This window comes from Chenopodium album, chromosome 1, assembly GCF_948465745.1.
Source record: "Chenopodium album chromosome 1, dcCheAlbu1.1, whole genome shotgun sequence".
Lineage (NCBI taxonomy): Eukaryota > Viridiplantae > Streptophyta > Magnoliopsida > Caryophyllales > Amaranthaceae > Chenopodium > Chenopodium album.
The window spans coordinates 17,527,277-17,538,316 of record NC_137834.1 but is presented as its reverse complement, the minus strand read 5'-3'; the positions used below and the strand labels follow the sequence as shown (position 1 = coordinate 17,538,316).

At 35.9% G+C, this 11,040-nt stretch overlaps 1 protein-coding gene across 1 annotated transcript; it reads left to right on the top strand.

The window, feature by feature from the left end:
* The first annotated feature begins 259 nt into the window (after positions 1–259).
* On the top strand, positions 260–1,150 carry LOC145628924 (uncharacterized). The gene has a single exon (XM_081681360.1). It carries the CDS (start codon positions 260–262, stop codon positions 1,148–1,150), a length of 891 nt encoding a protein of 296 aa, XP_081537486.1.
* The last annotated feature ends 9,890 nt before the right edge of the window (positions 1,151–11,040 follow it).

The window sequence follows — 11,040 nt, the reverse complement described above, 5'->3', positions numbered from 1 at the left end:
GTGTCTTTTCTGGTCCGCTCTTTTGGTATCGATCTCATGTTTATAATGGAAACCATGGTCTCTATTAATGTAGCAGTAGATAAATTAGCTAATATAGGCTTTGATGGGTTTTGTGGTTAGGATGCTTTAGGTTTAAGTGGGGGCCTAGTTGTGTTTTGGTTTGCCCCGGTGTCAGTTGTTCCTATTTCAGTTTCAGCACATGTTATATTTTGTAAAGTTGTTGTTCCTGGCCAAGAAATAAGATTTGTAGCTTCTGTGTATGGGTCGCCCCCATGTTGCTTTATGTGCTTTGGTTTGGGATGAATTATTGGATATTATTCGAGTTAATCCTAATGTATTTTTGATAGGGGACTTTAATCAGGTGGAGTATTTGGAGGATAAAATAGGGGGATCCTCCTTCACTCCAGGCCGGTTTGAATTTTTGGAATGGAAACTAGCCTCGGGTCTAGTGAATATTCCTTTCTCGGGCCCCCATTTTTCTTGGACCAATGGTCAATTACAACATCCTACCTTTGAAAGACTTGATAAGGGGTATGCTTCTAGATCTTGGCTAGATAATCATCCTGAGGCTATTATTCTTCACCAACTAATTCTCTTCTCTGATCATGATGCAATCATTTTAAAAGAAGTAGCTGGTTCTTCTGTATCCAAAAGACCGTATAGGATTGATAACTGGTGTCTAGAAGTCAAAGAAGTGACTTCTTTGATTGTAGCCTCCTGGCACACGTCCCAAGCAGGGTCGCAAATGTTTGCTATTTCTCGTAAGTTAGGTTCTCTTAGGCATCGTTTACTTCGTTGGTGTGTGGAGCATAAGAGAGCTTGGGGTATCGACTGGAAGAATTTGGAAGGATCTATTTCTTCTCAGGCTACCTTAATTGACTCGGCAGCTCAGGGTGCCCATTTTTTTTGTACTAGAAATGAGAAGCTATCGCAGGCTCAGACGTTGTTTTCATACTGGAAACAGCGGTCTAAAATTCGTTGGGATGCTTGTGGAGAAACCAATTCTCATCTTTTTTTCGCTTCGGTTCAGGACCGTCGTCGGTGGAACAAAATTTTCAGCTTAAAGGATAACCAGGATAGGTGGATCTTGGATCCATCGGGTGTTAACAGGCTTTTGTTGGATCACTTTTTCACTCTTTATAAAGGTTAGGGCTCTTCTCCCTCTTCCATTTCGGGTATTTGGGATGATCTGGATTTACCTTCGCTCATGCCTGATCAGATACAACAGCTTATGGTGCCGTTCTCGGCAGAAGAGATTAGAAGTGCAATGTTTCAAATTGGTGATGATAAATCTCCAGGACCGGATGGCTATTCTGCGGCTTTTTTTAAATCTCATTGGTCAATTGTGGGTCTGTAGGTTACCGCAGCCATTCAATATTTCTTTGCCCATGGTTATATGCTTAAGGAATGGAACCGCACGTTTCTAGTCTTGTTACCCAAGGTGGAGCATCCTGAATTTCCGTCCCAGTTTTGTCCCATTGGCTTATGTAATGTTTTATAAAAATGTGTTGCGAAATGCCTGACTTTTCGGTTGCGCAAGTTTCTTCCTTTACTTATTTCAGATTCTCAGTCCGCCTTTGTTCCGGGTCGACTTATGTCAGACAATAGTCTTATTGCTTATGAGGTTCTTTCTTATTTGAATACCTCTTCGACTAAGAAATGTTTGACAACTTTGAAGTTAGAAATGAACAAAGCATATGACAGGGTTGATTGGGAGTTCTTATGGGAAGTTCTTGGGATCTTTGGGTTTCCTTCGTATTAGGTTCAGATTATTAAACAATGTGTTTCTACGGTTTCCTATCAGGTTTTAGTTAATGGTCGCCCGTCTTCCTCCTTTCGTCCTTCTTGTGGGCTTCGCCAGGGTGATCCTTTGTCCCCGTATTTATTTGTTCTTTGTATGGAAGTCTTTTCAGCTATGATCAGGAAAGCTTAGGCGTAGGGTTTATTTCGGGGTATTTGTATTTCCAGGCGTGCTCCGTCGATTTCTCACCAGTTTTTTGCAGATGATGCATTATTGTTTTTTCGAGTTTTGCCAGAGGCCTGTTCTAATATTTTGCAAGTGATTAATCGCTTCTGTTTGGTTTCTGGTCAGATGGTTAATGTTCAGAAATCCTTTGTTAAGTCTAGCTCGAATATCCCGGAAGATTATTGGGCTAATTTAAGTTCTGCCCTTCGCATGCAGTCGAAGGATTCTTTGGGTAAGTATTTGGGCCTTCATGTGGATTTAGGTCGCGCTAAATGCCGTCAGTTTCAGCCTCTAGTTGACAAGATTTCGCAGCGGATTTCTGCATTTAGTTCGAGGCGTTTATCAGCGGCTGCTAAGCTGGTTGTTATTAATTCAGTGTTAGTGGATTCTTTAAACCATGTCCTTTCGGTTTTTAAGTTACCAGTCTCTGTTTCTCATTGAATTGATAGGCTTTTAACGCGCTTTTGGTGGAAGTCTGATAAGTCCACCAGAGGGGTTGGTTTAGCCCCTTCGTCTTTACTTCTTTTACCAAGGGGCCTGGGGGTTTGGGTATTCGTCATATTCCTTCCTTTAATTCGGCTTTACTTGGGAAGCTGATGTGGCGTCTAATTCATTATCCTCAGCTACTGGTTTCGCGAATTTATAATGCTAAGTATCTTCGTCTTTTAAGCTTTAAAGCTTCACTTTCTTCAGTTCGTCCTTCCTGGGGATGCAGAAGTTTACTAGAAGGAGGCCGGGTTTTATCTCAAGGTGCTATGTGGTAGGTGGGTTCTGGTTCTCAAGTTGATATTGTGAATGATCAATGGGTTCCTGATTTATCTGTTCGGTTTAAGGATACGGTTTCGACTCCTGATCAGCCTTCTTTTGTGTCCGATCTTATTAGTCCCACTTCCCAGGATTGGGATAGTTCGACTATCCCCACCGTCTTTTTCCTTCTTCCATTGCTTCTCTAATTTTGGCCTTGGATAGGCCGAAGGAAAAGATGGATGATTTTGTTTACTAGAAGTTTACCCGGGATGGAGTCTTCTCTACGAAATCTGCCTATGCCTATCTGCTCCAGCAGGGTTGTTCAAGTTCTTCTTCGCCAGTTCTTCCTTGCTGGTGGAAAAAGTTTTGGGGTTTCCCTATTCTTCCTAAGTGGAATCTCTTTATTTGGAAAATTATTCAGCAGGCTCTTCCTATAGCTGATGTTTTACTTCGTAAAGGAATTTCAGTGGAGTCTACTTGTGGGTTTTGTCACCAGTTTCCAGAGACAACTGCTCATCTATTCCATTACTGTCCTTTTATTCGTTCGGTCTGGCTGTTATTTTATCTGGAGACTTTTGCGAGTTTGCCTTTGACAGACAATTTTGTTTCCTGGTTGACTACTGCGATTTCTCACTTTTGGTTGGCTGAGAACTGGCAGGGTTTGGATGCTTTTGTGGCATTCCTGTGGGCTGTCTGGTTAACTAGGAACAATTTTCGTTTCCGCTCAGAGGTTTATTCCCTAGGCCGGATTATAGCAATGGCTAATGATTGGATCGCCCGCTGTTCTCATGCTAGAGACTTCTTATCTATCTCTGCTCCTGCTTGTCCTATGGGTTTTGGTTTATTTCCTTCTCCTCCTTTACAGGATACTTCTCCAGGTTCCTATGGTATTTGCCTTTTGTTTGATGGGGCCTGGAATGCTAAGGATCTTCGTGCAGGCATGGGTTGGTATATTTCCTCTGGCCTTTCTTCATCCATTATTAGAGGTGGGGCCCAGGCGGGGTTTGCTTCCTCTGCTCTTCATGCTGAATTGTTGGCTTGCTTGCTTGGTTTGCGTCAAGTGAAGGATACATGATTTTCTAGTGTTCAGATTTATACTGACTGTGCTTTGATTCAAGATTTTCTTAAGAATCAAGTTCCGGATGCTGTTTCTGTGTTCTGGACTCCGAAGGAGATCCACAAGATCGTCCTGTCTTTCAGGAAGATTGATATTCATAAGGTGCCTCGACAAGATTTAAGTTATGCTCACTATTTAGCAGGGTTAGCTCATCGTAGAATGTTACTTTGTTTCCGTTTTTAGTTTTTGTAGTTCCTTTTGTCAAAAAAAAAAAAAAAACCTAACAGCGAGTGGTGACACATAATTATGCCCTGTTTAATTCACCTTAATTTTGCTGAACTGAAATTATTTTTACAGAAGTGAACTTAATTTTACTGAACTGAACTTAATTTTATTAAACTGAAATTATTTTTACTGAATTTAAATTATTTTTACTGAACTAAAATTATTTTAACTGATTTTCTATTATAATTCTTCTTTAAGAAAACTGAATTTTACTGAACTGAACTTAACTTATTTTTACTGAACTTAAATTATTTTTACTGAACTGAACTGAAATTAATTTTACTGAACTGGACTTATTTTTAATGAACTGAAATTATTTTTAATGAATTGAAATTATTTTTACTTAATATTATATTTTTAAGGTGAATAGAACAGGGCCTTAATTAGTTATCGGCTTCTTTGATTTTGTCCATATATATTATTGTATATTTTGATATTTTCCATCTTATTTTTTTGGATTTTCCATATGTTGTACACCTTAATTAATTGTATTCGTATTTGATTTTGTACCAAATTTTCACGGGAGGTATATATCCGATATTAAATCTAAATATAACTAATTCACATGTAGAATTTTTGTCAATTATAGTCCTCTATTGTACATGTGTTCAAATTTCCTAAGAAGTTTATGGGGCACAGTATAATTATACAAACATATAGGCGTGTTAATTGCCTCTGTTCAATGACAATGTAAGTTGTTGTTGTAAGTTGTTGTACAATAATACAACCTGCTTCGGATTTGTTCAATATGACCCAATAACAAATGGTCTTATTGACCATGGAGGTTGCGGATTGGGGTTGCTATCCAATTTGCTATAAGTAAGTTTATAAATTAATTTCATGTAAAGTAGTTTATTAGTTGAAGATTTCATCTGTAGGGAGGGAAATTTTAAGTTCATCAACTATATTATTATATATTTGAATGTTATAATTTATCCAATTATTGATACGCATTTGAATGTCCACGTGTGTATATAATTTTTTCATTTAACTTAATGAGCAATAACTAAATTTTTTTAGATAAATTAATTTATAACTTGAAGATGTCATGGGTAGGGAGGGAAATTTTAAGTTCATCAACTATATTATTATACTAGTTTTGTGCCCCAAGCGATGCCCGGGTTGTTTATGGATTTTTAAAATAAAATTATATTATAATTCAATTTAATTGATTGAATATAGAATTCTAAATTAACCTTTTTTTTCTACAAAATCTATCTATATTTATCCAACGTGGTATGACACTTGGCGAAAAGTTAAAATGTTATACGATGTTGTCTTGTGGCCTAATTATAAGTTTATTATTTGATATTTTATTGAAAATAAAACTCTAAACTAACCATCTTATTCTAAAATTCTATCCTAATTTGATTGAAAAAAGAATTTTTAACTAACTTTTTTATGTTATGAATCTATTTAAATCTATCCAAGGTGGCGCGACACTTGGCGAAAAGTTAGAATGCCAAGTGTTACTATTTTGTGACCTGGCTAAAAGTTTGCTTTATATATTAGTTATATGATTTTTTTAGATCTTCCAATTTATCCATAAACTAATAATGTTTGTAATTAATTTTTTCTGATTAAAACATGTTTCTATGTCCAGGTTTGCCAAAAAAATTTACCCCGTTTATTGAAACAAAATTGGATGTTTTTGTTGCCCAATTTTTTAACACATTATCAATTTTTAAACACACATATCATTAATCTAATACAGTCTGAATACATATTATTACTACACTACAGTCCGAATACATAATACAGGCTGAGTACATAATTAAAATACAATCCGAGTACATAGTCAAATTATTCCCCACCAAGGGGACAAACTAAACACCACCTTAACATATTATTTGCCTAAACCACAGGCATTTGCACTCACTTAAACACAAAAACTGAACTTAACATAATAAACATAGTAGACTGAAACATGGAAACAGAACACAGAGCTTCAAACCAAATACAAACAGATCATAATAGCCTTCACCTACGAACCTGCTGGACAAATTAAAAATAAAACAAACAATTGCAACAATTAGTGTAATGGTAAATTTGTCTAGTCTTAAGCATGGTTCTAAAGCCCTTAACTTCTACTCTTCCATCAGATCTGGAATTTTATTTAACGGCTATTTCACCAAATTCCATTGAGTAATTTTAAAATTCATCAAATGCCATCGGATTTTTCAGAATTCACCAAATGCCACCCAGTTTTTTAAAAATTCACCGAGTGCCATTAATGACCAACGGCCGTTAACTCCGTTAGTCATTAGGGGTTAATCATGACACATGTCATGATATAATTGGTAAATTTATCTTAATTAATAAAAATTAAAAAAAAATTAAAAAAATTAAAAAAAAAACCCCAAAATTTTCCCAGCCACCCCCACCACCGCCAAACCCTAGCCCCACCCTTATCTCGCCGGAAAACGGCCGACCACCACCTTAACCACCAAAAATCGGCCGGCCGACACTTTAGCGCCCCACCTGACCCACCGCCGACCCCCAAAACCACCCACACAAGGTGGTGGTTAAATCCCAATCCCCTTCCCCTGCGCGCAACGCTACCCACCGTCAAATCTCAATCGCCGGCGACCCTAAACCGACCCTAATCCCTACCATGTCTCGACCCTAAACCGACCCCCAACCCCTACCTTGTCCCGACTCTTTCTCCACCTCGACCACCACCTGAAATCGCATCCCCTTTTGCTGAAACCCGTAACACCCAAAATTAGCCATTTACATGGGTTTTAATCCAATTTCAACAAAAAAAAAAACAAACTTTACACAAATTAATTCATGGGAGAGGGGGTGGTCGAATTTTGCAAGGGACGGGGAGGGATGGTCGGATTTTGTAGGGGAGGGGGTTAGGGTGGTCGGTTTTTCATGGGAGAGGGGGTTAGGGTGGTCGGTTTTCATGGGAGAGGGGTTAATGTGGCTCGAATTTTGAGGGGGAGGGGTTAGGGTGTGAGTTTTGGGTGGTCGTGGTGGTTAAGGTGGTGGCCGGCCGTTTTCCGGCGAGATAAGGGTGGGGCTAGGGTTTGGCGGTGGTGGGGGTGGCTGGGAAAATTTTGGTGGTTTTTTTTTTAATTTTTGTTTTTTTAAAAAAAATTTTTTGTTTTATTTTTATTTTTATGAATTAATATAAATTGACCAATTATATCATGACATGTGTCATGATTAACTCCTAATGACTAACGGAGTTAACAGCTGTTGGTCATTAATGGCACTCGGTGAATTTTAAAAAAATTGGGTGGCATTTGGTGAATTCTGAAAAGTCCGATGGCATTTGATGAATTTTTAAATTACTCAGTGGCATTTGATGAAATAGCCGTTTATTTAACAAGGGTAATAGAGTAACGGTTGCGCATTAACCAAAACATAAAAATAACTTTACAATGCCATACACCTTTGATTTTAACATCAGCCCGCAACCACCCTCATGATACCTAGAACACGTAGGGGGATATCAGACTCAGAGACATGAACTAAAGCTTCAAACCTAGCTGGATCCCAGATAAACAACGCTTCCCCCATGCATTCCCAGGCCCAGGTCTAATTTCTAGCACATGGTTGTCGCGAGTGACTCGAGTATCCTGATGCTATTCGTTTTCTGGGCTCCAACTTTAGTGACAATCATCAGTGCGAGCCTGTGGGTAGGAACCACCTCGTACGGACTTGCGGCTTAAAGGAAGGCTTAGTAATGCTTCGGCCATTCCACATAACAACACTAGCACCATACTCAAAATTGTGCTTACGATCCTCCCTCTCAGAAAGGAGTTTAATAATACAGTAGTGGCTAGACGGGTCATCATCCATAAATTGGTCACAGACCACAGTGAACGTAAGGCATGTCATAAGAGATGGAACCTGGGACAACACAAGTTGTTGTTAAAACATATAACTCTAAAATAATATATTTAATTTTAATACTCGGTACATTCTACTAAGAGAGGTTTGGTTTGTTGAACCTGGAAATACAAGATGTCATCAGTGTAGGATCCAAAGTCACAGCTGAATTTTTCGCCGATTGAATAAATTGGCCCACTTCGACGAATTTTGGGCTTCGGACCTATCTTCTCCGCCAGCTTCTTCGGGATAATTGGAGTTGCTCCACCATACTCAACATGCTCACGCTCGAGTTCACGAATTATGACTAGAACATCGTCGTAGCCAATTACATCGGCGATGTTTGGTAAATGGGCAGGGGCGATGTCACCAACATCGTTAACCATCATTAGCTTGTCTACCATCCCTTGTATCTCAAGTGGCTTGGCTATGATGTCCCGAAGGATATTATAGTTAATCACCTTTGAAGTAAGGTGACCAGTGTCACTGAAAAAGTACACGTAGTCGTTGAAGTTCATCTCCGGGGTAGGATTGTCATTGTGTTTGAATAGGTGGAGGGTAGGGAGTGGTATCTCACCATAAAAACCAGGAGGGTATTGAAGTTCTCTAGCCATGGCTGAAAGTAATTTTTATTTTTAATTTTTTTGATTTCTGTTTGTCTGAAAGGGGAGTGCTTTGTGTGAACTCCTCTGAATGAAGTGGTTCTACATTTATAGATAGGGAAAGGGGACCACCATTTCCTTTTAAAAAAATATAAAATATTATACCTTGTCTTTGAATTAGATGTAACAAAAAAAAAAAAAAAAAAAAAAAAAAAAAAAAAAAAAAATCACTTGTTAACAAAACTGATGGTCGTGCAAAATATCTTCCTTATTCAAAAATGAAACTAAAAGGGTACAAACCGTACAATTACAGAATTGTATAACACAAAACAAATCAAATTTGGATTTTATTGGGTAATTAAATAAATTGTTACATCCTGTAAAAAAAAAATAATTGTTACATGATTTATATTTCACTCCTTATCACTTTTTATTTATTTTTTATTTTTTTAGGCCCCCATCCTTGGTCTAAAAAAGTGATTTCGAATTAACGGTATCTATATAAAGGAGATTTAAAAAGATAATTTTTTTTTTTAAAAAGTTGAGGTTCAGTTCAGTTCAATTCAGCTCAGTTTACTTCAGTTCAGTTCAGTTCAGTTCAGTTCAGCTCCGCTCCTAATTTCCTTCTCTTATACAATATTCATTTCAGTTCGGTTCAGTTCAGCTCAGCTCAGCTCAATTCAGTTCAGTTCAGCTGAGTTCAATCAATGAGGACAGACCCTAGTAATTGCATAAATGAGAAAAAAGTAAGGGCTGCAATATATATTATGCAAAAAAAATTTTACTTTGAAGTTGATACTAAGTTTTAAATAAAGAAAATTAATATATAAAATTACGTGCAACCAATCACATATAATGGGACGCAAGAGTGGAATACACACAGTAGTAAGATCTACTGACTTACTGAGTGAAGCGCACCGAATGCTTGGAAAAAAAAAACCATTTTCATTTTCGTATTCTGTATTGCGCGTTACGGAGCGAAGGAAAATCTATAAACTATCACAAACTAAATCAACAATTCCTTAAAAAATTTTGAAACCAAAACTAATTAATATTGTATCGCATATGCTTGTGATAAGGTGAGTAATGTGATTTCAAATCTATCTATCTATCTATATCTATCTATCTATATACTATACTAAAAGAGAAGCGAATCAATGTGGAGCCGACAAATATCTGTCTTTGACTCGCTTCTCTTAAAATAGTAAAACAATCAAAACAAATATTTGAAGCACAAAAGATTAAGTAACTAAATTCAATTATGGTAAATGACTAAAATTATATATTTATAGGATCAATGTGTACCTGACAAATGTCTGTCTCTGATTCGCTTCTCTTAATATAGTAAAACAGATATATGAAGCACAAAAGATAAAGTAACTAAATTCAATTATGGTAAATAACTGAAAATAAAAATATTACTCTATTTATATATTCGTATTTTGTATATGACTTAATGCAGATCATCTATTCATATTTCGGAGTATTATTAATGTATGATATTCTTCTTAATTCTTTCCTAATTAGTTGCGTTATAAATGACTATTTAAGTAATCGAAAGATTTTTTTTTTCTTCCAACATTATGAGCTAAATAATGATCGATTAGATATATAACTTTTGATATTTTGAGATTATATGCTAAATAAATGCTGATTACTTATTAATCATTTTGCAAAGAAGAAAGTTAATTGTTAGCAAAAATTATGACAAGCAAATCAATGAGGAGTTTAGGGGTGTCAATTTTGAGTGTTTGAGTCCAGTTCGGTGAGTTTAGGTCTGGTCTAATTTTAATCCAGAGTCCTCTTAAATTAATGTGTACATGAGAGTCGAAATCTAAATCGAATATTATTCGGATTGGTTTCGGATCGGGTTGGTCAGGTTAGGTTTTAACACCTTAGTGGAACTAACAAATGTATTGACTAGCTTATCTTATATTTTTAGTACTATATATTAAATAAAAAAAATTATGCCAAATTTTATGACAAGTGGATCAATGAGAGCTAACAAGTGTCATTTTATGAATTGTTTATCTTATATCTGTAATATGATATGTAAAATTTGTCATAATATATTACATAATATTTTTGGTTAGTATTTAATATATAAATTTTATAGATTTAAAAATAAATTTTATTTAATTTGATGGATTCTGATATTGAAAAGTGTAATTAGCCAATGATTTTATTTGGATATATAGTTTATTCTAATACATTTTTTTAATCAACCTTAATACTCCATTTTCAATTCACTACATATAAAAATTATTATTCGGTACTTGTTCTTTAAAAAAAAGGAAGGAAAAAAAAAAACTGTGTAATTTCTTATAAAAAACTAAGTAAAAAAATATTTAAACTAGCAAAAATTATGCCAAATATTTGTGCATACTTGATGACTATTAAATATTCAATACCATTCTATAATTAATAATTAAATATTATCTAACTAGCATAGTGGCCATGCGATGCACGGTTCACATATCAATGTATTAATTTATAATTTTACTTAATGATTAATAATGGAGTCATTAATATTAACAAAT